General features: G+C 35.4%; 2 protein-coding genes and 1 long non-coding RNA gene across 9 annotated transcripts; 1 reads left to right on the forward strand and 2 right to left on the reverse strand.

Moving 5' to 3' along the window:
* Positions 1–4,264: 4,264 nt before the first annotated feature.
* LOC130459224 (uncharacterized) lies at positions 4,265–7,033 on the reverse strand. The gene is made up of 6 exons (XM_056826462.1): positions 6,049–7,033; positions 5,715–5,972; positions 5,544–5,601; positions 5,322–5,452; positions 4,441–4,544; positions 4,265–4,372 (listed from the first exon to the last, which is right to left on the reverse strand). The coding sequence occupies exons 2-5, from the start codon at positions 5,839–5,841 to the stop codon at positions 4,504–4,506; spliced, it is 357 nt and encodes a 118-aa protein (XP_056682440.1). The 5' UTR covers positions 5,842–5,972; positions 6,049–7,033; the 3' UTR covers positions 4,265–4,372; positions 4,441–4,503.
* Positions 7,034–7,208: 175 nt separating this feature from the next.
* LOC110780531 (uncharacterized) lies at positions 7,209–10,326 on the forward strand. Its single transcript, XM_021984907.2, has 11 exons — positions 7,209–7,604; positions 7,709–7,793; positions 8,022–8,107; positions 8,486–8,613; positions 8,743–8,858; positions 8,943–9,073; positions 9,168–9,254; positions 9,345–9,405; positions 9,507–9,547; positions 9,628–9,748; positions 9,847–10,326. Exons 1-11 carry the CDS (start codon positions 7,357–7,359, stop codon positions 9,904–9,906), a joined length of 1,164 nt encoding a protein of 387 aa, XP_021840599.1. The 5' UTR covers positions 7,209–7,356; the 3' UTR covers positions 9,907–10,326.
* Positions 10,327–21,378: 11,052 nt separating this feature from the next.
* Positions 21,379–26,662, reverse strand: LOC110780854 (uncharacterized). 7 transcript variants are annotated; one of them, XR_008932805.1, is made up of 7 exons: positions 26,359–26,662; positions 26,235–26,274; positions 25,148–25,237; positions 24,437–24,679; positions 24,190–24,282; positions 23,241–23,736; positions 21,379–21,799 (listed from the first exon to the last, which is right to left on the reverse strand). It is a non-coding gene; the product is annotated as an uncharacterized lncRNA (long non-coding RNA). The 7 variants fall into 7 exon arrangements; XR_008932806.1 differs by having other exon boundaries at positions 21,379–21,776; positions 23,241–23,731; positions 26,359–26,661; XR_008932803.1 differs by having other exon boundaries at positions 23,241–23,731; positions 26,359–26,660.
* Between the last annotated feature and the right edge of the window lie 715 nt (positions 26,663–27,377).

Consider the following 27,377-nt stretch of genomic DNA (forward strand, 5'->3'; position numbering starts at 1 on the left):
TGCCCATTGGTTTGCCTCTTTTATAGCATCGTGCCACTCTTTGTCATTGTTAAGTAGGCCCAACACATAGCACGCTTCCTTGTACGTAGGATGCACCTAACCATCCACTGTTCTAATATCTTGGAAGGATCCACTGCCCCTGACAATGTTGAGCATAAGGCGTAGGTAGTACCTTTCTCCTGCTGAAGGGTGCACGTATGCGATTCTGCCGATGCTTTTTCCAAGCTGTCTCTTCTCCCATATCTTTTTCTTTTTTTATTTCCAAATTCATCGACCTGATTAGTTGTTGTCCAAACATATTATGTCGGAAATTCTGCATATGTCAGTGACCTTGCATGTTCGTCTACAACATTTATTTTCATCCATTCAGTGAGCATCGTGTCATTGACATCTTCTCTGTTTATGATAAAGTTCAAATTGTCATTATCTCTTATCACGACTGCTTGTTCTCCTTCTAAGTGAACTGGCAGACGTATGATCGCCGGACTTCTTTCTTGGATTTCAAACTCGAAAATTCTCCATGCGGCCTCGTAAGCTGAGATGTACCTACAGTCGAGGTAAGATTTGACCTCATCCATTTGGTCATCAGTGATAATCATGGTGGTCCTATCTGGTCCCTTACAAATGTATTTAAATAGGTATTTGATTGCACGTGTAGTGTTACACCATTCCACATTAATATGAGCGTCAAACATTATTAGTAGGCCTGGATTGTAGGGAACAACTGATCTGTTGTCCATGATATGGTCTCCTTTTTTAATGAACCTGGTAGTTCGTAGAAATCATGATCACATAATTAGCTAATGTGAAAGGTAGGAATCATTAAATTGCTAATACATTGAGCAAAGTGTGAACTACTCTTCTAAAATATCTAACAGTAGTAAGTGTACTCTATACTATGTACTGCGTAGTAAAATTGGACTATTATTTATTGAAAATAAAATGTAAAAGATGAACTATTATTTACTGAAAATTAAATCTAAAAGATGAATCATCTTCAAGCTTGAATATTTAATGAACTTTTTACACGTTTGATTTTAGTATGTGGTAATGTACAAATCATTTATACTTAAGAATCTGTTACACGTTTTATTTTTATGATTTAAGTATGTAGCAATGTATATATCATTTATTATACTAAATAGATATATTGTATGTAAATATATATATACATGTCATCCTCCCTTCTTCTGTATACAGGGTGACCATTGCTATCGATAGTAGTCTCTGAATTGAATTGTTTGGGGTAGTTTTTGCTGCATTTTTTATCCACCATGCAGGGGAAATTCGGGTTAGCATTACCACAGGGGCCATGAACCATGTAACGTGAAACAACAGCATATAATTCGGGGTTTGTTTCTTTGTCAGGGATCTCTGCTTGAATGATACTGTCTATAAATTGCGGACTGAGCTCTACTCCTTCTTCACTTAGCCATAGAAGTATATGGGCATGAGGTAAACCTCTCTTTTGGAACTCCACAGTGCAAACATCTGCATTATAAATTATTCAAGGTTAAAATAAAAAAATAGTTTCCAATAAACAACTGAAACGGAAGTTTTTAATAATAGGTTAAGATAAATATCGATGAGTTAGTTTTACTTTTACCTGCCACATCAATACCGAAGTAATGGTCTTTTTTAAGACATCTCATGAGTTTTTTTAGCTTCAGTTTGAATACCCTTGCCATGATATCTGGCCGATCTTCTGGCTTTTGACCTTCAATTTCACTTAACATTTACTGAACCTCAGGCCACTTTGGATTTGCAGTGAATGTTATGAATAGATGTGGGCTCCCATACCATCTACAAATTTCCATGGCGTCTTGGTAATTTTGGTACATGTACCTTGGTCCTCTTGTGAATGATGCTGGTAAGACAATTCTTTTTCCAACTGCTGCCCCTGTTGTGTCTCCTTGTACCATTGCATCTCGTAGGTTGTTGTAAAGGTCGCACCTAAGTTGTTGTTGATGGTTTCGAATAAATGACAACCTTTCTTCTTCAATTGCGCGATAGCAGTCAACTATAAATTGGTGGAGTAGTCGAGTTTCCCGTAGGAGAGTCTGTCCTTCTGTTTTTCTGGTTTGCAACCTGTATGCGTAATATTCTCCCATTGTCACACATTCCCTTTTGCCTCTTTTCGATCCTTTATTGTTGTCATATGGTATTCCAAGATGGTAGATATCCTCACCATATGGGAACAACAGAGGGTACTGTAGAGCCATGAAGCTTGGGTGCAATTCGCTGATTCTTTTTAATCCTTCTGATTTGTGCTCAATAATTATATCCCTTCCATAAGTGTTGTGGCCAATATCTCCTACTATAAGAGCGGCTATCTCAGATGATGTGGGGATGTTGTATGTCTTGTTTTTATTGTCCCTTGTACCAAGTAGCCTGATTGACCATTTTGTCAAACATGTCCTTCAATTTGGAGAGTAACTCAGAATTTAACTCCGGGCTTTTGTTATGCTTGCAGACAGCTTCTGTTCTATTGCTTATCTCCGATGCAGTGTCATATATATATAGTTGTGCAAATGCTGGTCTTTTTTCGTCAATCGGGAGAAGAGACCCTATGAGATGATGATTTTGACCACTAACTCTGTAAACATATGGCCCAGAATTTGTGTTTACTGAAGCATCAATTTTGGTGCCCATTGAAGTAAGTGCAAAACATGAGTTGTACATACGGATTAGCTGTCTAAAGTTTGCAGCACTTCTGTCTCCCCTGTCTCCCGAGTAATTCAACAATTTTGCTAATAACTTTGGTGGTTCTTTGAATTTTGGCAGTTTTACTTTCCCGTCTTGACAGCACATGTTGAAAAAGGTCTTTTTTTTCGTGCTCTTTTTCTTGATTCTCTCTTCCCACCACATTATTGCACTGTAGTATGGACATTCCTCTTCAGGTGGGCCTAAACTCAAATATCCTTGATTATGTGTTGTTTCTGCACATAAGTTCAATTCATGCATATAATAGGTAAGTGTTTTGAAAATAGTGATGTAGTATACTTTTAATAGGTTGTTACTTGGTAATGGGTTTTGATTCTTGCTGTTTTAGTTAAGCCAAATTGTAGAAATTTTAATGATTTTTAATGTTATCAACGAAATGAATCAATTATGGATTATTAGATGTGAGATTGCTCAAATCGTGGTTTGGGATGTGGGTTTGATTAATGACTACAGTAAGCATAGAAAGAGATGTTAAGTTTTATAATACCTTGTACTGGTTGTAATTGTCTTTGTTCTCTTTTTTCATTAAGTATCATCCGACTTCTTTTCCTTCTTTCTCTCTGCAAGTCAGCGTTAGTGGGTTCTTGATTCACTGCGTAACAAAGATCAGGTATTCAGTCAAAAAGATTATGCTTCTAATGGGGGCGGGGGGATAATCAGCTGTGGACGGGTCCTTAGGAGAATATTAAATCTCTATGTTCATGCTTCATGTTATGTATTGTTCCGGCTGGTGATACATTTCGTGCTGCTGATCACTTTCATGCTGCTGCAAGTGATCAGCTTGAGATATGGGCTGAACGAACAGGTTGGCGTTAACAGATGACAGTGCAAAATGGCCTTAAGAAGGTTCGTTCTGATTAGTTCTTTCGCAGGCGTTTTAAAGAGGGAAGGAAGTTGGATTTGATATTGGTCTATGTGACACATCTGGACGTAAGCATTCTGCATATCTGCAAACTTCTTCTGTACATTTTTTTTATAATGGTTTTATTATAGGCTTTTTTTTATGGCCTTAGGTCTTCATACTAATTACAGTCTCATGCAGGAATTGATAGGTTGTAAAAAGCTGTGGGTAAAGTAGTTTCTGGTGCTCCTAATGTAAGAAGCTTCTGAACTTTCCATATCAATAGAGTTACTATTAAATTTAATTTATATCACGGTAAGTGCCTAATGCAATAATATGGAATGTGTTGCTACCTTCCATTGCTTCTAATTGCATTTGTATTTCCTCATCGAGTATCATCCGTCTTCTTTTCCTTCTTTCTCTCTGCAGTTCTGTGTTATTGGGTTCTTGATTAACCGCGTAACAAAGATCAGTTATTCAATAAAAAAGATAAAGAGAAATAAAGAGTGTTTAAGGTTTACAATACCTTGCATTGCTTGTAATTGCCTTTGTTGTATTTCCTCATCGAGTATCATCCTTCTTATTTTCCATCTTTCTCTCTGCAATTCGTGTTATTGGGTTCTTGATTAACTGCGTAACACAGATCAGTTATTCAGTCAAAAAGATTAATGAAAAATAAAGAGCGTTTAAGGTTTACAATACCTTGCTTTGCTTGTAATTGCCTCTGTTGTCTTTCCTCATCAAGTATCATTCGTCTTCTTTTCCTTCTTTCTCTCTGCAACTCTGTGTTATTTGGTTCTTGATTCACTACTAACAAAGATTAGTTATTCTGTCAAAAAGATTGAAGAAAAATAAAGTGTTTAGGTTTACGATACCTTGCATTGCTTGTAATGGCCTCTGTTGTCTTTCCACATCGAGTATCATCCGTCTTCTTTTCCTTATTTCTCTCTGCAGTTCTTGATCCATTGTCGCACAAAAGCTTTTGAAATTGAGAGATACAATTACTGTAATTACTCTGACAGAGGATTCTTATAGGATTCAAACTTTAAAATTATATAGGATTCTTATTCCTAAATTATATAGGATTCAAGTAGGATTCTTATTATATAGGATTCTTATTATATAGGATTCAGACTTTAAAATTACAATTCAAGTAGGATTCTTATTCCTAAATTGTATAGGATTTTAATTCCTAAATTATAATTCAAGTAGGACTTTAATTCCTAAATAATAAATCAGTTTTGTAGTTTACCTTTTAGATAATATTGTATTATTTGGATGTGTATGTTTATAGGAATCGGATTGACATCTCCTATGCTTGTACTAAATAGAAATTAAGCGTTTGATTGATTTGAAATGCGAAAAACTCTTGTATCAGAATCCAGACTATAAGTTTCAGACGTTTTGAATTAAATCCCAAACTGAATCACTGTTTTGGTTCGCTGTTTTGGTGATAATCCCGAGGTACCAAAATGTACTTATTTAGTCAATTGCCATATATTTAGAATGATTTTCTTATAAGGATTTTCCCATTCACAGGTGAAAATAAACTCTTCAAAGTCCATGACTGGCCATCTTCTTGGAGCAGCCGGTGCTATTGTCTTTCAATTTACAAATCTCCGGAACATCAAGATTTATATATATCTTGGTTGATGGTGAAATGGTTAGATTAATTTTACTTGTATAAAATAAAATAAAAAATATAAATAGTTCGTAAAACAATTTTTAAGAAATATTGTGTGATACCAATACTTACCTAAAAATTCTTTTACCATGGTAGACGTAACAACTATAGCAAAAGGCTTAGTAGAATCACCAAGTTGAGTTCTTTGTTGGGAATATTCAGCAAAACAGTTGCTCCAAATTTTTAATTGGGCTCGTTGTCCCCTGCAATAATTTAGATAAGAAAACTAAATAAATAATAACATCATAAATAATATATTTAATTAACTCTACAGAAGAAGAAAAAAATATGTACCATTGGTCTTCTATTTCGATAGAATCTCCAACTTCATTCACAACCATACCAACGACATCTAAAAAGAGAAAAAAAAAAAACAAAGGAAAAAAAGACAAAGTATTTAGCAAAATTGTTTCACAATAACTCAAATAAACTTTAGTACGGAATAAATAACAAAATCGTACATACCAGGAAGTGAGTAGTTTTTAACAAACTTATTCAAGTGTTGTAATTGTACACAATCAAATCGATGCATTGGAATCTTATCTATATTCCCAACGGCCCTAACAACGGTATTTTGAAAAAATTGTATCATTATCTTGTTGTCGCCAACAATACGGTAGGTTGGACCGAAAAATATCTGATTGTGTAGATTTTTCCCTCAGTTAATTTTAGACGAAAGTGCTGGAAAAAATTGGATTTAATAGAGGCATGCATATAATCACCCTGCAGTTAAATTATAACAGTTAATTTAAAAAGTGTATTGTAAAATCATAAAGTAAATATTAGAAGAATTATATACCTCTTCGTCGATGAGGACCATGTCCAAACTAATTAAACTATTTTGTTTGCGGAAGTTCACCACATCAATCAAGCGCGAAACACGAACTTTAATTTTCCAATCGTTCCTACTGGAATTTAAATCATGGATCAAAGAAGTAGCCATTGATAACCAAACTTAAAAGTGAAAGATATGATTGTGTATGAGTTATGAATTGAACAATACGACCAATTTATAGGATTTCATCAATTATAAATTTGAATATGATTAGAACTTCCAATTTATATCTTAAAGAATTGTAGTGTATTAGTATACGTTTATCTACGTTTATCTTAAACGTTTAGGTTATATCTAGTGTATTAGGACTTTTTGTTTTTTGGACTCTTCCCATCAAACGTTTATCTACTTTTATCAAATACGTTTAACGTTTTTTTTTTTTAATAAAAACTTAGATATATATCCACGTGCCATCTACTTAATTACATACGTGGTACTTGAATTTTTTAATTTAAAAATAAATTAGAAATCTTCTTTTCATTGGCCGAGAGCATTACTAATCCTACGTGGCGCTCTAATATCTCAGCAAAAGTGCCTCCTTTATATATGTATATGTATATTAGATTTAACAAATTAAATATATTAACCGATGAGGGACAATTTAGGCCGTCATCAAACTCTTAAGATTTGGTTTATAAAGGTGAAGTATTAGAATTTTAACGTATGTTAAACCCTTCAACGACTAGTAATTTTTTGGCTTATACTATCCGTTAACCAACAAAAACAATCCGATCATCATCTTCTTTTAACTTGAATTATTGGTAATTTCAAAAACATACACCTCCCAAAATTGGTAAAATTCTGTATTTCAGTTAATTTCGTCCCTTTTAATTGTCCATATTTGAAATTCCATTTGTTTCTTTCCTATTTCGTGTGTATGGTTTATTGTTGTTCACCTAAGGTCAATGTCTTGTAGCTACTTCACATTGTAAACGTTTCTACCTACTCCGTACATCGCAATAGAAATCAATTTACACATTTTCCTAATAATTATTGATCATATTTTCCTAAAGATTATTGACCATATATATAGTCGGATTTTTACCAATTGTTTGTTGGTTCAGTGGTGATTGGGGCTGAACTTGGTAGGGAGAACTCGTATTCGATCCCCACGATCCCCACAACAACAATTGGCAGGAGACCGAAACCTATCCACCCAAAACTCGCCCCGAATCCGAATTAGCCTTAAAGGTCAACCGGTACTATAATATAGTCGGATTTAAAAATTGAAATTTATTACTCCTGCAGGGAGAAAGAAAGATCGAAGAGAAGATGAGAGTGGCAGGGACCAATATTGTGTTTCTCTCGGCGGGATTTTTATTCTCCCTATACGCTTACCTTCTCCACCAAATCGATGGCGAAGTCAAGCGATCCATCCTCATCAACGCCGGTTTCAGCTTCGTCGCTTTTCTTATCACCTTCGTAATGATTCCCGTCGTTTGTCCTTACCTGATTCATCGTTGGAGATTGTTTGGTTTTGATATTAACAAGTTCGGCACTCCCAGAGGAAATATTAGAATGTCAGTATTTTCTCAAACCCTAGTTTTCCATTCATCTTATTTTCTGTTGGATTAAAACTAATAAAAATAAAGTCTAATACTTTATGTGTTATACTTATTTGCAGACCTGAGGCATTGGGTATAGTCGTCGGAATTGTCTTTTTAGCCGTCGTTTGGTTGTTTCAACATCTTTACATTGCCAATTCCACTGTATGTCATCTTCACTTTGGCTTTCCATTGATTTCTTGGTCTAGTAGCTAAGACTAAGTGCCTATGTACAATTCGTCACAAGTTCGAATTTATATTGACATTTACTCTAACTTTAGCGAGAGTTACAACTTCGCAAGTTTGTATTCATTATTGTCAAATTATTTGCTTTTGTTATGTAGAAAAAGTTTTATTGTATTCATGATTTTGTTTTTGTTTTTGTTTTTGTAGTGGCTGTATTGGGTAGCTTTGATCCCCATCTGTCTCATGATCTTGCTTGGATTTGTTGACGATGTTTGGGAAGTTCGATGGAGAGTGTAAGCATCAATCTATCCTTAATTACCATACTACTATTTTACAAAATTCTATGAAAACTACCGAATATGACATACTTTTTCAAAACTAACTCCCTTATATTAAGTTTTTTTTTGCCCTAAAACACTACCTTATGCAGACAATGACAAAAATGACTCCCTCGTACATACTACACCATTATAACTAACACCATTATAACTAACACCATTAACATCAAAACTAAAAACTTGATAGTTGATATTATAAAGCACTTCGTAGTTGTTTTCAATAAGCAACTTTTAAGGTAGTTGTTTTCAAAAAGAGTGTCACACGAAATATTCCGTATTAGATAATGTCCCACAGAAAACCCAAATTCTAATCTATGTAATTTCCATGTGCAGGAAACTGGTATTTTCTTTTATGGCTGCATTTGCTCTGTTGCTGGCTTATTATACTTATGTTGGCCATACAACTATCATAGTCCCAAAACCTCTCGTTCCACACGTTGGTCTGGAGTTTTTGGATCTAGGTAAAAATTTCTTGTTATATTGGTGTTGTAACTCCTACATCTTCTAATGTCCTTTGTATGGGTGTATTATTTCTTGTTATATTGGTGTTGTGGCTTTTGATATCTTCTAATGCCCTTTTGTATATGCAGGATGGGTGTATTATTTGTACATGTGTCTTCTCGCAGTATTTTGTACCAATTCTATTAATATTCATGCTGGTATAAATGGTCTTGAAGTTGGGCAGACGGTTGTCATTGCATCTGCGGTAATTAAGCCTATAAATTTTAGAATTTGCTACATTGTAATTAAGTTTTATAAAATCTAATCCTTTTGAGTGCTTAATTAACAGATTCTAATACATAATATTATGCGGATTGGAGCATCCACGGGCAACGTTGAGTATCAGTACGCTCATGTGTTCTCTATCCATCTTGTTCAACCTTTGTTGGCTACGTCTTTGGCTTTACTTTCTTACAACTGGTAATTCTGTCGTTGGCTAAATGACTGGATTTATACTTATGTGGTTCCATTTGTTTTCTCTTTTGAGTTCATATCCTTCTTTCATGTCATACAGGTATCCGTCTTCTGTCTTTGTTGGGGATACATATACATACTTTGCAGGAATGACCCTTGTTGTTGTTGGCATTATCAGTCATTCTAGGTAGTTATTTTGCCTAAGCTAATTTGGAAAGAGTAATATTTATATTCCCTGTACACGTACTCATGTTTGATTTCTTCTGGATGGATACAGTGAAATACTGATTTGTTTCTTTGCCCCTCAAATCATTAATTTCATCATGTCACTTCGCCAGGTGAGATTTTCCTCTCCTCTCCTCTCCTCGATCTCATCTCTTCCCTCATACGCCCTTAATTTGAACATTGCTTATGTACGTGTCTTGTGACTTGTTACCAGCTTGTTGGAATTATTCCTTGTCCCCGACATCGTCTTCCAAAGTGAGTATTCTTCTATATTTTCTTAACTACCAGTTCATAGTGTTCCGACCTCGTTTGAAAATAACAAACTTGAATGACAGATTTGACCCTCAAACGGGACTATTAACCGGGACAGAGGATGGGACACTAGTGAACTTTTGTTTAAGACGGTTTGGAAGAATGTCTGAACAATCGCTCTGCATTGTTCTGCTCTCTCTCCAGGTGAGGCTGCTAACTCCTTTCCGTTAGTTGTTATTTAACCAAACTAATGTCTTTTTGGCCACTTATATATACAAGTCATGACATGTACGTCTCCACAGGCTATTGCTTGCGGCTTTGGTTTCTTCCTGTGGTGGCTCCTTGCTGGCTGGTACAAATAACATCCCGACTCTTAAAAACATGATATTCACGCCAAGAGACGTGATTCCCCTTGTTTAACACGCACTTGGATATTTTTACGCATTAATATAAAACTCAAAAGGAAATAAAATGTTCACAATGACAGCAAAGGCAACTATAACCTTAATCAGATGGGCAACATCGAGCCTGAGTTGGAGAAGTCTGTGGGGTTTCTGATGGAAGTAACTAGTACTAGTATAGTACGTACTACGTAGTATGTAATGAGTACAGCTGATATGGTTTGAGTATAAGGTATCAACTTTTGTACTTATGTTATAGCTATGGCTTTGAGTATGTAAAAATGGACCTTGTAGTCTTAATAGCTTCCCTACTCTGTTGAAATGCTGCCTGAACATGGTATATAACTGTATATTACTATATTAGTTAGACCGTTTACTTAATCTATGTTCAGGAAGATTAAAGTAATTCCAAATTGTTTTTCTTAATTAAAAATCCAAGTCAAAACATAAACTTGTTCATCATTTATATTAATTGACTTTTCAATACTGGAACTGAGTTTTCCTAAGACTGAAGCAAATTTAAGTCAAATTATTTCCTGTTACTTCGAAAAGTAAAGCAAGAACTATATCCTCCAGTTCATTTAAGGACTTGGTGGAGTATATACTTATTTCATAAATAAATTGTTATTAAACTAGTTTTTATCCCGTGCGATAAAAATAAGTCAAATGATACCAATACTGAGAGTGGAAATAAGCCAGCTATTGAGAGAAGTTCAAAGAAGAAGAAAGGAAAATTTTCAGGAAATACCAGGAGTTTTGTCACTGAAAGTGATCTGGATAAGCAAGAGCCTAATCCTTCAAAATCTAAACAAAGAAGAAAAAAGGCAAGGATACTAAAACATGACATGTTTCAGAGTCAAAAGGATCGAAAGAGGACATTGTTAGTGTTCCTTCAGAGGAGTGGATACTCAGTAAGATATTGGCTTTCGTTCCTGAGTTAGAAGAGCAAGGTTAGTGAACAAAATGATTTTCGTGTTTATAGTTATTGTTCCGGTATTGGAATCGGGTGGTGTGGTCGGATCTTCGTATCTTGAATGTAGAGGTGATTTCCTGCAAAGTGAACCCCGAATCCGAGGGAGGTTCCCCGGATCGGAGCCTCCGACGCCCAACATTAGTAATATATCATAAAGAGATGGAGTACAGAGAAGAGGGAGTAGAGAGTGTAGAGAAGTTGTCTTGTTTACCTTCCCCCATAAATGAGTATTTATAGGGATTTTATGGATTATTAGGTCATGGATTGGGCCTTTGCCTTTATTACTCTCTGGGCCCAAAATACTAGAATATGGTATTCTGGTATAGAACTGGGCCTACGGGAGTATCCCGTACAACTAGCCCCCTCAGAGTAAGTACAACCGTCTTAGACTGTTGTGCTTGCTCTGAAAAAGTAATCACCCCGTACAACTAGCCCCCTTATCTGCAGAGGTTCGCAGAATGGGCGGATATCTTGATTCTGTGTTGATATTTGAAACTACTTCAGAACTGATATTACCTGCTCATGAGGCGAAGATATGCAGATAAAAATAATAATGTAATTTGTTTGCTCTGGCCGATTGGGCCCTTTAATTTTTTAGGACCACTAGCCCCCTTGATTTTTTAGGACGACTAGCGTATTTAATATTTAGGATTACTAGCCCCCTTTATTTTTTTAGGATGACTAGCCTCCTTGATTTTTTAGTACGACTAGCCCTTTGATTTTTTAGGATGACTAGCCCCCTTGATTTTTTTTTTTTTTTTTTTTTTTTTGGACGACTAGCCCCTTTGAATTTTTAGGATGACTAGCCCCTTTGATTTTTTTAGGATGACTAGTCCCCTTGATTTTTTAGGACGACTAGCCCCCTTGATTTTTTAGGACGACTAGCCCCTTTGATTTTTTAGGACGACTAGCCCCTTGATTTTTGTAGGTTGACTAGCCTCCTTTGAATTTTTAGGACAACTAGCCCCTTTGATTTTTTAGGACGACTAGCCCCCTTTGATTTTTTAGGACACTAGCCCCCTTGATTTTTTAGGATGACTAGCCCTTTGATTTTTTAGGATGACTAGCCCCCTTGATTTTTTTTTTTTTTTTAGGACGACTAGCCCCTTTGATTTTTTTAGGATGACTAGCCTCCTTTTTGCATTGATATGTCTTGCCGGTCTTTTTTCAACACTATATTTCATATTTTATTTTATCATTGCTTTATTATGGACTGCTACGATTCACAGTGGAGTGCCCCTACGGCATTTATTTTCCCCAAAGTTACTGATCACATCCATACATTTCGTTGGACTGCTACGATTCACAATGGAGTGCCCTTAACGGCATTTATTTTCCCCAAAGCTACTGATCACATCCATTCCTTATGGACTGCTACGCTTCACAGTGGAGTGCCCCTACGGCATTTATTTTCCCCAAAGCTACTGATCACATCCATACATTTCGTTGGATTGCTACGATTCACAATGGAGTGCCCTTAACGGCATTTATTTTCCCCAAAGCTACTGATCACATCCATTCCTTATGGACTGCTACGCTTCACAATGGAGTGCCCCTACGGCATTTATTTTCCCCAAAGCTACTGATCACATCCATACATTTCGTTGGATTGCTACGATTCACAATGGAGTGCCCTTAACGGCATTTATTTTCCCCAAAGCTACTGATCACATCCATTCCTTATGGACTGCTACGCTTCACAATGGAGTGCCCCTACGGCATTTATTTTCCCCAAAGCTACTGATCACATCCATACATTTCGTTGGATTGCTACGATTCACAATGGAGTGCCCTTAACGGCATTTATTTTCCCCAAAGCTACTGATCACATCCATTCCTTATGGACTGCTACGCTTCACAATGGAGTGCCCCTACGGCATTTATTTTCCCCAAAGCTACTGATCACATCCATACATTTTATTGGTTGCCATATTTCACCTTTGATATGCGATGTCGGCCTTTTACTTACTTCAAACACACCGGCTATTTAGCACCTGCAATCTTGCTGTGGAGAATATAAGGTGATAATTATAATTAACCAAATCAATGCATATGTGAGATTATACAATGTCCTTAAGCATTAAGTATTTAAGCATTTAGCATACTGCATACTCATTCACATTCTCAAAGCTATTAAATTTGCTTATTATATGCATCTCAAAAACCAGTAACGATAGTTGATTGATAAAAGAGTTAACTTTATGTTATATTCTTGCTCGACAATATTGATCGTGAAACTTAAAGGTAGCATATGCATTTAGGTAGGCGATGGTATTTTAACACCATGACATACTAGCATGGTGCCATAATATCTTGCGTGAAGCTTACACTTCTATCTTTTTGGTATGATACTTATTAGTATGAGCATTATCTTAGCAAATATTTATGTGTATGTACAGACATATGAATGAGTGTTTGAATAGTTGAATCCCGACTAATCAATTTGTAGTCACCTTCTAGAAATCGTTAGAAAACCTAGGTTTGTAGTTTAAGTACTTATCAATAGAATACAATCTGGCAACACTTTAAACGGTCGACTAGAAGGACAACAATACGATTTGACACATGGCTTTATCGCAACTACATGAAATTGTTCTACTATTCTTCTTATGAGCCCATGACAATCTGAATGACACTTAAGGATTGCACACATCATTAGTTTTTACTCTAGTACACTAACTAGCTCCTTCGAAGACTTACATTGAGTTTATGGTCGACTTAAGAACTAAAATTATTTTGCATATGAGCAGTATTACTGTCACTCGTTGTCCTCTTTCTTATGTAAAGACGTTTATTCATACAAACACACATTCAACTACTTTAATAGCATGGCTAAAACCCACTAAACAATGACACATTCGAAGTTGTGACGCAGTCGGCTTACAAGAGACTTCTTTTATTATACGTGGGCCATTTTACCACAAACTAATTAAGTGGTGAATTTGAACATTGGTAACAAGAGACTCAAAACACTTCTTTTTAGTCTTGTCACTTATTCATTAGTCCCTCAAGTTGTTTGTTACGTACGTTGATAAGGAGAATTCCAAGACTCTTTATTCAAGGAAGAAAATAGATTTTTAAACAATCTCTAACCATGAACTACTTACCACACGCAAATAGTGGTGTGGAAGTTACTGGGATTTCTTTGATTTAAGGTGTTGGTGATGCTATGATTATTCTAACTTTGTAGTCTTGCTTTTCATTTTCAATCAATATTTTAATGGCGGTACGAAGCCCCCTTAAAGTCTTCCTACTTGTATAAAACTATTACGGCTAATACTGGTTGAACCTTCGTAATGATACTAATTTACTAATTACCAACATTTACAATAGGAGACTTTAGGTAATTATTGAACCCAAACTAGGATAACATTGTGAAAGACTCATCAAACATATAGTGTTTAGGCAACGCTTCTTTTACTCAATTTTTATTGGCCGTATGACTAATTTTACGTGTTTAGCACTTAGACATGTCAATCTTAATAAACTTATTACAAAACGACCGCCAAGTTAGTCAACAACAGAGAGAATTTGGCTCGATTGCTAGGACCTTAACCTAATTAGTAGTGCCTGTAAAGGCCAACCATTAGGGAAATTTGATACCTCTATGTTTGAGTCGCTGTAACGCACACCATGATTGGTACCAGCTAACATAGTACTAGTTGGAACAAAATAACACCTAAATATCATAGTGCTATCCTGTTTCTTTTTAGGCTGATTTTGTGCCTTAGGAATGGCATGCAGCCACACACCACACACTTCATGTGAGTGTAATGAATAATTATACGACATTTCCTTTCTCATGCATATAATCACGTATAACCATACTTAACATCAAGCATATGCAACAAGGATTTAGGGAGACTTTCCTGACTTTTATCGTAATTGCTGCAAGCTTATCTTTTTCAGAGTTTTCCTGCTCAGCGCACGATGAAGTGTTGTAATTGTTGCACGCTTATCCCTTTTACAGAATTTTTCTGCTTACGTCCGTAAATGATGAAATGTCTTCCATAGGTTATCATGGGATTGACTACACTTCAACTCGAAAAATGCGAGGCAATGGTTGGATTAAACACCTATGTCATACATATCAAACGAATTACATACAAACTGAAGTTGGCCACTTTCCGCTTTCAAATGGGATTGTATACAATGAGACTCTTAATAACTTTTAACCGTCATATGAATGCACTATGCTTTTGAATCTGTAAAAAACTTGATATCATGACTAGCAAATGGGTATAAGATTCTAAATCTTATTACTATCAGCAATATTTAAAATAGGTACGCTACTACTACCCTTTACCAACACAACTTGTAGCAATATACCATGATATTCAGACTTTAGTTGCGACCCTTGTATAATTCACAAACTAGAGTGCTTAATACTATCCTTAACGGTGAGTGAGCTAAGCCATTGGTAATCAACATATTTACGGGACCGGCAAGAAATAGGCCGGTTGCAAATTATATGGTAAGAATATCCTTTTTTCCAAAACATTTTTATGTAATAAATTCGATGACAAGAGCTATTACCCAACAATTGTATTATGAGAAGCTCCTGCAAACAATAAATCTTCTTATTAACTTCAACCTGACACTTGGGAAGCATAAATTATTCCTCAATAAAAATATAGACTAAGTCTGACTTCATCAACACTTATGGTATGACAGGGAGATTGTGATTGACACTTATGTTTAGGTGTGGTACAAAGCTGCTTGGTACAAGGTATGGCCTTGCAGAGTTGCAGGCTGCTAGCAATTTAGACTGGAAGCAAGACTTTTTATTTTATTTTATTTTAAATTTATTTCTAGTACAATCACCGATTAAATTAGAAGGTATGGGCACTACCACTCTTGGACCGACATCCCTTTAGACAGTAGCACATAGTCTCAATAAATGGTATGCGTGTGATTTTTCAAAAACTTCTATACTATGATTTGCATTTCTAAGCCCGGCAAGGATTTCGCTGGCAGAAAATTTTCATACTTGGACAGAAATCACAAATGATTGCTCGATCTTACAATTAAATCATAAATTAGCTTTACTCTGGCTATTGAACTTATGAGTCTTACCAAACACCATCTAATAACTTAGGCTGTTTAAAATGCCGGTTGCAAATAAAATGGTTGCATCTTCCTATTACCACTTAATTAAGAATATACATAGTCGACTTTTTAAGAAATAAAAATAGTAATTGGTAGCAAAGTAGGCGACCCTTGGTATTCATTATTACAAGATGGTGCATAATATACACTCAACAAACACTTGGGAACTTACAAGACAGTTGGAGTACTTAAACTCTTGCTAACAACAAATGAATTAAGTCGATGCCGCTTAAAAAAATCGGTATGGACTTTGATTTTGTAAATAAGACTGGTAGAAAACTACCGGTAGTAAATTAAATGGTACTAGATTATGAATTTTGGAAAACTCTCACAACATGACTCGCTCCCCCGAGTCTGGCGGGGATTTGGTCGGTAGACAATTCATGTCTGGACGGATTGCTGATTGCATGACTGGCATCGAATTAAGAGACATCGCATTTGGCAACAAATAAAACATAAAGGGGTATGGGCCCATTGGGCATTTCTTTATATACGATGGCATGCCATCGGGCATAACTTTGAATAAGGCCGGTTGCAAATATAGCTCCTCAAATTAGGCTGATACCTATTTATACGACGGCAATTTAGACGGGTACAAGAGACTTGTTCAACTTGTTAATTATGCAAACAAGAGGTTCACTATTATGCATCGGTTAATTAGTTTATTAGTATGGCAACAGTTACCGGGTAGCGAACCAAAAACAATAAAATTATGCACCAGCTAATAAGTTTGTTATTATGCGCCGGTAAGATGCGCACTCCGACGACGGGAGTCATTAACTATAAAGGATGAATCTTTAACACTGAAATTCAGCTACTCTTTGCCCATCAATAGAGAAAACTGCAGGTACGACTATACGAGCAGCAAGAAAGTAGCATAAATATAAAAATAGAATGACTACCAATTTCCTTGAAAAATTTCCTCGAGATGATCTCATGCATTTGGCACATGAAATCTGCCGACAGAAAGTAACACTTTCCTTCCAAAAGGTTAGCTCAATACAAGCTCCATATTAGGCAGATATAAATTTTGCGATAAAAAGTACCAGATTAAACAATATTAAGCATGACTAGGCTGGTATGACATTGGCATGAGACTATGACATTGTGGATGTGGACCGGTAACAAACTTAGACCGGCTAGAGGTGTATACACTAATTACTAATACACTGCCGACTGCATGACTGATAGTCTCTTGAGGACTGACAGATAAATAGCTGACAGACGCCTACAACAATCTCCAATGACACTAGACTATCAGTGGTGTAGATTTTCTCACCGACTAGCCACCTTTTACCTTCTTAAAAAGAATGGCAGAATATGCAAATGAAATAATGGAATGGGATTGGGCTGGTATTAAAATTTAGATCGGGTTCATGCCGGTAGCTGATTAAAATGTTTGTATGCAGCACATTGGTATGGGATTTCGAGAATACACATTTATGGCAATTTATGCACTCAGATCATCATAACAAAATATCTTACAGACAGAGCCGAGAACGAATTAGAGGGTATGCAGTATGACTTTTCAAACAGGCCGGTAGCGAGTATGACTCATCAAATCTAGCCGGCAGAAATCGTAGGCCGATAGCAGCCAGCAAGCAACCAAAACAAAACTTTCATAAGCAGAAGGGAAGATACACGAATTTCCCAACATTATTAAACCAATCACTCGAAACTTAATGCACTGAGAACACAGATTGGGTCACACTTCAGATGCGCAGAATAACTTTTATATTCCCGCACCTTCTTCTTTTTGCTCTTAAGGATACATCAAGCTTAGCTCGGTAGTAAATTTAGACCGGCAAGAATGTCGTATGAGTGCTCACCCAATGTTAAACTTTTCCTAATAGGTATTGAGAGGTTACTCTATAATTTGTAGATTATACTGTGATTTTTGTCAGTCGGTAAAAAATGGCTTCGGTTGGAACCGATTATTACCGGGAGGGTGCATGCTGACAGAACTAATCTCAGGTCAACTTGGGGTGGTGACAAATATCAGATTGAGATCTTAGAATCAGTTGTGTTTTTATTGATCTTCCCAGCAGTTGATAATTTGATATATAGCGTACAAATAAATAGAATCCTAAAGCTAGTTAAACTAGGAGACTAATATTGTAAAGCTACGTAAACTAATATTGCTATGTATACTGTTTTGAATCCTAGTATAACTCTAGCATAGTAGTCCTAATTGTACTACTATTCTATTCGCTAACAGGTGGGCTAATAAATAGTTATTAATACTTGTCGCAATCGGGCATAATTTTAAACACTTGCCGCAGTAGGCATAATCTTAACACTTACCTCAGCATAATTTTAGAGTCCGTAATTTTAGCCGGCAATAATGCAGGAATGCAATGGGTCAAGTAGCTTTAGCCGGCAATAATGCAGTCGGCAATGGGTCAGGTAATTTTAGCCGACAATAACGCGATCTGCTATGGGTTAAGTAATTTTACGGGATGTTCTTAGCCAGGTAATCGTTACCGGCCATTTATACAGCCGGGAACTAATCAGGTAATCTTTACCAGCAATAATACAGTCGGCAATGGATCAGGTCATTTCAAACGGCAAGTAATGGGTACGTTTATCATGGATTGGGCGTTGAATAGTCAAAACATCATCTTAATCACACAAATAAGGAGAGAGGAAGCATATCTTTGGTATCGGTGCTCTGGTAGCGTTGCCGTTAGCGGAGCAATTCAGCAACCAACACTTAGTCGGTGTTGCTATGTTTATGCCCAAATTATGCACTTCCCTTTACCCTTACTTTGATGCTTGCCTTTTCCTTTTCTTTTTCTTCTTTTAACTGAGTTTTTTAGATCTGACCCTTCTAAATTTATGAATTTGAGACTGAATTTGTTTTGGGGAGTAATTTGTTTTGGGTCATAGACTCTGCAATGGCTTTTTATTTTGGGTAATAGAGTCTGCAGTGGCTTTTTTTTTTGTAAGCGGCACGTTGTGCTTGAGGAGAGAAATCAACATTGGTCTTTTCTTTATTTTATTTTTATCTTTGCTTATTTGTGGATGTCGAATTGCGATGGGTTTATGTATTCTGTATACAACTTTTAACCTGTTTCTTTGTAGATCTGAGAGGATGAAAATGGGATTTTATGTTCGGAGATTCTGGGCACAATGGTATGTTATTGTGCCCCTCCTTCTAGCGCCAATTGTTCCGGTATTGGAATCGGGTGGTGTGGTCGGATCTTCGTATCTTGAATGTAGAGGTGATTTCCTGCAAAGTGAACCCCGAATCCGAGGGAGGTTCCCCGGATCGGAGCCTCCGACGCCCAACATTAGTAATATATCATAAAGAGATGGAGTACAGAGAAGAGGGAGTAGAGAGTGTAGAGAAGTTGTCTTGTTTACCTTCCCCCATAAATGAGTATTTATAGGGATTTTATGGATTATTAGGTCATGGATTGGGCCTTTGCCTTTATTACTCTCTGGGCCCAAAATACTAGAATATGGTATTCTGGTATAGAACTGGGCCTACGGGAGTATCCCGTACGTACAGTTATCCTATGTGATCTTGATTTGATATATAGTCTTATTGTGCATCTGATGTAGATTATCGCGAGACAATTCTTAAACCCTGCAACCAATCGAGACCTATGTTGGTCACTTCATGGAATGAAAGAAGAAAGTCATTGTTAGCTGAAAATTCAGGGATGGGGGGGGGGGGGGTGGGAGGGCCACAAGTTTACAATGTGCTCTTGGTTCAAAAAATCTTTGTGCCTTATAAAATGGGACTATATATACCATGTCTCTACCATTTTTCAATTTGTAGCAAACATGAATGCCGGGACTTCGGGATAGTTTTATGTTTGAATCCAGGTGACTAATGATTAGTGATGAGTCATATTTGTATAGGGTATATTAGGCGCATTTAGGTTGCATTGTTAGGCATTTATATCACTAGATTTTAGCCCGTGCGATGCACGAATTCTATTAAATTTTTATGTTTAAATGAAACTCCTATGTATATACCAATTTTATATACTTCGTATTATATTAGATTAGTTTTTGATTTTGCATTGAATTTCATTTTAGATTTTTTTTAATTACGAGAGTATTTGTTTTTGGATGAAATTGTATATGCGTAATATTAATAATTAATTAATAAAAATATCTTTGTGCCTTATAAAATGGGACTATATATACCATGTCTCTACCATTTTTCAATTTGTAGCAAACATGAATGCCGGGACTTCGGGATAGTTTTATGTTTGAATCCAGGTGCCTAATGATTGAGGTTAATTTTTCGCATATCAGATATGTGTGGAAACACACATATCAGCTAAAAGACAAATAGTTAAAAGACAAAATAGGAAGTACCATTCTGTAAAAAAAAGTACCATTCTATAAAAAGTAGTACCATTTTGTAAAAAAAAGTACCATTTTTGTTTTAAAAAGTACCATTTAATTTCTTTTTTGTCCTTTTTCCTATTTTGTCTTTTGCTATGATATGTATTTGCAAGCACATATCTGATATCCGAAAATACTTCCTCCATATGATTAGTGATGAGTCATATTTGTATAGGGTATATTAGGCGCATTTAGGTTGCATTGTTAGACATTTATATCACTAGATTTTAGCCCGTGCGATGCACGAATTCTATTAATTTTTTATGTTTAAATGAAACTCATATGTATATACAAATTTTATATACTTCGTATCATATTAGATTAGTTTTTGATTTTGCATTGAATTTCATTTTAGATTTTTTTTTAATTACGAGAGTGTTTGTTTTTGGATGAAATTGTATATGCGTAATATTAATAATTAATTAATAAAAATATGTACGTGATACTTAATTATTTATCTATGTGGCACTCGACTTTTTTAATTCAAAATTAATTTTGAAATCTTATTTTTCATTGGCCGAAACCATTAGATTTCCTACGCGACGCTCTAATATTGGATTAATGTTTGATTTTAAATTGAATTTTATTTATTTTATTTTAGATTAATGTTTGATTTTGGATGAATTTTATTTTAGATTTATTTTTTAATATTAGAGTGTTTAATTTTACATGGAGGTGTATATATTAGTAATTAATTAATTAAAATATTTACGTGGCAATCGATTTTTTAATTCAAAATAAATTAGAAATCTTATTTTCATTGGCCGAAACCATTAGTAATCCTATGTGACGCTATAATATTCAATAAATATGCCTATTGGATTAATGTTTGATTTTAAATTGTATTTTATTTATTTTATTTTAGATTAGTGTTTGATTTTGGATGAATTTTATTTTAGATTTTTTTTAATTACTAGTTGTTGGACCGTGCGCGCTCCAAGATATGTAAAATAGTTTTGTAAAATCCTTACGTAAAAGATGAACACTTATGTTTTAAGGTAAATGCGAGAAATATTGTAAATGTTAAAAATGTTATGCTACAATTGGATTTACATGTAATAGATATTAAAGTTGGATTTACAGAAGTACAGAACCTTAAATATGTTGACAATGTAAGTGCCATAAATTTTAGAGGCACAATAAACACATAATTCGAGTAGTCTAGTACATAATCAGTCACTGTAGCTTAACTACTGTCATTACAACAACAATTCGAGTCAGTGTCGCGATCCCCGTGTCCCTGCCAAGTTCCATCCCTTTGTGGCTCTACCGACAATTTACAACACCACGAAGCAACATCTCTCTCTCCCTTCCTTCCCCCCCACCCTCCTCCATGTACTGTGACGCAAGTAAGCCCTGTGTCCCTGCGAAGTTCCTTGCATCCCTGGATTGCATAGTCAAACCATACTGCTAAGACAACACCATGAGTCCATGACACTTTTGGTAAAACAAAAAAAATCATTTATTTTCTACAACTATGCAAGAAAACTGCAAGTATGAGAACAACTCATAGATATCTCTCACAAACCAGCCTAAAATTATAGCAAAGATTCTGATACTCCACCTCACAGCATCACTAAACAATTAATTATAAAATAGGTAGCGGGTCTCTAGCTTCACAGTCAAGAACATGATCAATCAAGCCTAGCCATAATTAATGCAGACATGAGACAAATGATCCCTCATCCCGCTTAGCCATGACCCTCGTGTCAGACACTCGGCTAGGATTTTACTTTTAAACAACTACTAAAACAGGGCCATAAACTTCAGTTTAATTTATGTACAAACTTACTAAAAGATTAGAGACATCCAACATTTACCGAGAAGCTTGAACTAAGTTCTACCATCAAACCGCTTAATTAGGCAAAAATTCAGTTTAACTCCCCTCAATTTCTTGAACTAATTTTTACCACCAAACCTCTTATTAAGATAAGAAGATATTCATTTTAACAGACATTCAGTTTCTAGACTTCCGAAACAAAAGCTTCACAAGTGACACAAAAAGGAACACAAAGCAGCAAAAAAATAAAAACTTGGAAACTTAAATCAACTCAAAATCTCTTTAATTAAGAAAGATATAACCAAAAGTAGAATCTATTCAAATCAAAATGATCCCATCTATAATAAAATTAACAAATTCGTACAACATAAACAACTACATTAACAAGTGTTCTCCATTGATCGTCCTTCCTCCTCACTCCCTCTCTCTCCCTTTCACTCGTCTTTTACGGCTTTGTAATTTTAGAAAGTCTTTCCCTACTTGATCTTTTACCCTTCCCATAACTCCATCTCTCACTGAACACTTATGGTTTGCGTATTTCATAAAGTCTCTTTTTACTTGCTTGTGTTTCTGTTTATCTCTAAAACAAATCATACTTCTAAAATAAGTCTTTTAAAAGTGCTCTCTAACTCCTCAGCCCTCTCCTATGTCCCACATTCTCTCCTCTATTGCTTGTCTTCTATGGTTTTAGAAGTTTTACGAAAACTCTTGTATGTGTGACATGTTTATGATACAAATCCAAGTGTTCTAATTTTCTTTACCATTAAAAAAATTTTCAAGCAACTTAACTGAAACTATAAACAGAACTGAACTCTTAACCCTGTATGATGGCATACAATCATCAAAGTAGCCATTTACCAAATATGCGGTAAAGTAAAACTTCGCAAAATTCAAAGACAATTCTGCTTAAAGAAAATTCTAAGTTCTTATGAGTTATTTACATTGACTGACATCAATCATATTCTACAGAAAACAAAGTATATAAATCCAATTATATTTTTTAAAAAAACCTAAATGCATCTGAGCTGAAAATAAAATGGAAAAGAAATGAGGAAGGGAACAGTTTACCTTTTAAGACCCTGGTTGCACTCAACAGAAAGCGACATGAGTTCCTTGAGCTTCTTTGCAATGGATGCAGGGAGATCCTAAGACGCCTCTTCCCGAGAGCTTCTGCTGGCCTCGATCTGTGATCTCCCTCTCCATGTAACTCCTTTTTAATTCTCTCAATTCAATCAAGATATTTTTCCATTGAGTGTTGGTTCTTGATGAAGCGACTGCATCAATTGATAACGCAATTTGACACAACCTTCGGAAAACAATTTGAATAGAGTTTGCTGGCTCCACTGTGATCGTTGTAGCCACATGATACCAGCAGTGATAGACTGCACCACATTTCTTTCCATTGGTGATGGTAAGTCTTTATTTTCTTTCAACTTTTCCAAAATGGTTATCATTTTTTCTTCTCGCTCTTCCGGTTTCTCTTCCGCTTCTTCCTCTTGATTTTGTTCGTTTTCAGGTTCTTCACTTTTGTTTGAGGATCCATCATTTTCTGGATACTCCTGAACTTCAAATAAAGCTTAGTTTTAAAATCTGAAAGTAGCAGATGTGTCATAGGCTCACACCATGACTTAAACGTAAAAGACACGTTGAACATCAAATTGGAGTTGGAGGGTCTGGGAATTAGTCAAGGATACTTTGAGGTGAAGTGGAAAAGAGAAGAGGATAAAGGGAATGAGAAATTTAGCCAAACAAAAAGCATCAAAGGGAATAAGACCTGCTCATAAAGGGATGTAGGATTCGTCAAGAAAAAGTAGGTTACAAGTTTCTGGATAGAAGTTTAAACCAGGTCAACTAAATTATTTATACCATTATTAGTCTTTCTTTCAGCACCTGATGTTGAAGTCCTGTGGTAAGACACACTAAGCCAACCCACGATTTTCAGTAATCAGACTCCGGACATGCATATAAGTGTTGGAAACTAACAAGTATGAGATTCTAAAACAGAATTAAGTCTTACCTGACAACACATCAACCTGGACAAAAGCTGTTGGAGAGCTGGCCATTGGTCTAGTAACTCCTCAGAGGCCCATAGTCGGGTTATACCGTGTACCTGATAAGCAACTAAGCTAATTAAGCACTGTTTTCATGGTGTGATACTCTATTTTCACAATAACAGTTCTTCAATACAAGTAAAACACACATAGTAAGAAGAGTTAAAAATGACATAGGGACATGATCAAAATATACTCAACAAGTCTTCTTACCTTACTTGCACCCGGTCAAGATCTTGTCAACCACGCTGCACTCTTTATGGAAGAGTGCATATTTACGAACCCAATCAGAACAACCCCAAGCTGAATTGAGATTTTCATATCATGGATGCTATCTTCCAAAGTAATATATACGAAGTATGATATAAAGAGAGGAAGTGGGGATGGTGTGGGAAAGAGAGGGTACCTAAACGGCTTGAATTATCCTTAAAATTCAAAATTGGAAGAACATGCCCCCTGTGTGAGTAAGCCAGGACGGTGATTTAACGAAATGAATGATATACAAAGATTTCCCAAAAATTGTGAATAAATTTGACCGAGCAATGGACGAAGGATAAGATATGACTAATCCATTCAATTAAGAAGGCAAGTATCAACTACAAACAAATCAACCATAAAAGACAATCAATCAAACAAACCAATAATATCCAACTCACGTGGGATAGATCTGCAAACCAGAAGGGAAGATAAAGGACGGAATACAATGAAGGAAGCCAAAACACACAAAATTGACAGGAAAGATATAGAAATGGTTAGGAATTCATTGGCAAGAAGTTCCAGTCCACTCAAATCCACATTTCTAACACAAAATCAAACATTCTAACCCAAATTAAAAAAAAACCAGAAAACATAAATAATCAAGAAATACACCCTTTAATCAAAGATCGGAATTTAAAACCGTAAAGAATGAGAAATGGGGTATACTCTGTAGGAGAAGGCATTGATGATGACCCACTGAAAATTTTCAAATTATGTACAGTAAAGCCCCGGATTCAGAGAACTTGTGATTTGTATCTGTAGTGAGCACAGAAAGAGAATCAATCACTAATTATTATAATTGGAAGAAATCAATGCTTAGACAAGATAAATGCAAGAAATAGTTAGTCCTAATCCAATCTAATTGTGAAGTTCTGCTAATATCCACTTGTATCTTAAAATAAATACAAATTGAGTTGAATCGAAGAAGAAGAAAAAAATTAATACGGAGTAATAATTAAAAATTGTAATCAAAACTTGAAATATACTCAAATCGATGAAACACTAAATACGCAGATGATTATAACATCCGATGAGGCAGATCAAACATACCCACATGAAACTAAACATTGATTTCGTAATCATCTTCACCACACGCACATCATAAAAAAGATTGCATGCCCAAATCAAAGAACCTTAAATACGAATAATCTCATATACAGTAAAGAAGAAGATTGAGAAATTAAATATACCTTGAAAGAGTTTGATTATTGTCTCTGTCCATTAAAGATACCAAACCAAACTGAAGAGAGAGAAAGAAAATGGGTCATGGGGAGGAAGGAGATGAAAGAACTGAAAGGAAGTGAAGAAATTAGGTTGAGAAGGAGGCAGGCAGAAATGTGGGAGAGGGTGGGGCGGTAATTCCGCTGTTCTTAAGAGAAATTGAACCATTTTTAGAAGGAATGTAAGGGTGGGACAAGCACTGCGATGTTTCGAACATATCTGGGCGACATACAAAATGTCATGCCTTTAATATCAATCAACAACAAAAGTGATTACATTCAGCAAACATAAAGCCAAGAACAATAAGCTTTTGTCCGCATAATTAATAGTCAATTACTGGTTCAATAGAACAATTACAAACAGATAATTGCAGGTAAAACATGGATTTGAAATAATCAACAATGGCATTACAATTTAAATACACCGAAACGATAATCCTGATTTTTCCCACAAAATTTTTAGAAACCAGAAATAAATCGTACAAAAACTTCAAAATAAATGAATACATTCAAGTGAAAAATGGAAGAAATACCTTTAGCAGTAGGCGCCATTGATGCTCGAACTGATAAACCCTAAAAAATGAAACAAAAATCAATAAGTAGATGCAAACGATTGAAAAAGAAAAACAAACCAAACCTTGAATGAGAAACACGAACCTTCCTCAACGCCGTCCAAGTCAAATGAATGCGAGCCCCGATCCATCTCATTTTGAAACCCTAATCTTTCGCCTCAAGCTCTCTCAAAGTCATTTGAATCAGCAAATTAGAGTATTTGCGGAAATCGATTTGTGCAAATAAAAATGAAATCAAACCCAGAGAAAGATAAAAGAAAGAGAATTGTTTTTGGTACCAACACCATGGGAGAGAAGAGGGTGGAGGTACCAAAGGCATGGGAGGGTAGAGAGGAAAAGCAGAAGCACGAGGAAAAGGAAAAGCAGAAGCAGTAAGCATTTTTCTTTTTTGCAGACAAAGTGATAAGGGTGAGTTGTAATTCATGAAGGAATTCAAGGGCAAGCTCGTAACTCCACTATTCTTAAGGAAAATTAGAAGCCATCTCTTGCTTTTAAAAGGGTTAGGATTATAGTGTTTGATTTTAGATGGAGTTGTATATATTAGTAATTAATTAATTAAAATATCTACGTGACAATCGATTTTTTTAATTCAAAAATAAATTAAAAATCTTATTTTTCATTGGCAGAAACCATTAGTAATCCTATGTGGCGCTCTAATATTTCAGCAAATATGCCTCCTTATATATATATATATATATATATATATATATATATATATATATATATATATATATATATATATATATATATATATATACACATATATATATATATATATATAATATATATATATATATATATAAGATTTTAGTTGCATTTAGGGTCACATTTGCATAAGTTATCGTTGTCGTACTCTATTACGCCCCATTTGTGTTTTCTTTGATGTTTCAGGTGATTTTACGATCATTTGGATGCTTTCGAAGCGTTCTGAGTTGATTTGGATGATGAACGGATGGGATGTTGACTCAAGGATCATTACATGTCTCTAGGGATAATTTTGAGTCAACAACAAAGCTAAACATTATTTTTCTAAGCATCAAAATGGACAAGCGTTCACTATTTTGATGATATATCAAGTTCTACATGTCGGAGTGAGATGATTTT

Source organism: Spinacia oleracea, chromosome 4 (genome assembly GCF_020520425.1).
Source record: "Spinacia oleracea cultivar Varoflay chromosome 4, BTI_SOV_V1, whole genome shotgun sequence".
In the NCBI taxonomy this organism is placed as follows: domain Eukaryota; kingdom Viridiplantae; phylum Streptophyta; class Magnoliopsida; order Caryophyllales; family Amaranthaceae; genus Spinacia; species Spinacia oleracea.

What these genes read in the sequence shown, in the direction of transcription:
- LOC130459224 (XM_056826462.1), bottom strand. Translation starts at nt 5,841, where the DNA reads ATGATACAATTTTTTCAAAATACCGTTGTTAGGGCCGTTGGGAATATA. An exon ending in TAAAAACTACTCACTTCCTG is followed by an intron (nt 5,602 to 5,714) that starts GTATGTACGATT and finishes TTCTCTTTTTAG; the next exon opens with ATGTCGTTGGTATGGTTGTG. An exon ending in ATCGAAATAGAAGACCAATG is followed by an intron (nt 5,453 to 5,543) that starts GTACATATTTTT and finishes AAATTATTGCAG; the next exon opens with GGGACAACGAGCCCAATTAA.
- LOC110780531 (XM_021984907.2), top strand. Translation starts at nt 7,357, where the DNA reads ATGAGAGTGGCAGGGACCAATATTGTGTTTCTCTCGGCGGGATTTTTA. An exon ending in TCTGGAGTTTTTGGATCTAG is followed by an intron (nt 8,614 to 8,742) that starts GTAAAAATTTCT and finishes TTGTATATGCAG; the next exon opens with GATGGGTGTATTATTTGTAC. An exon ending in TCATCATGTCACTTCGCCAG is followed by an intron (nt 9,406 to 9,506) that starts GTGAGATTTTCC and finishes ACTTGTTACCAG; the next exon opens with CTTGTTGGAATTATTCCTTG.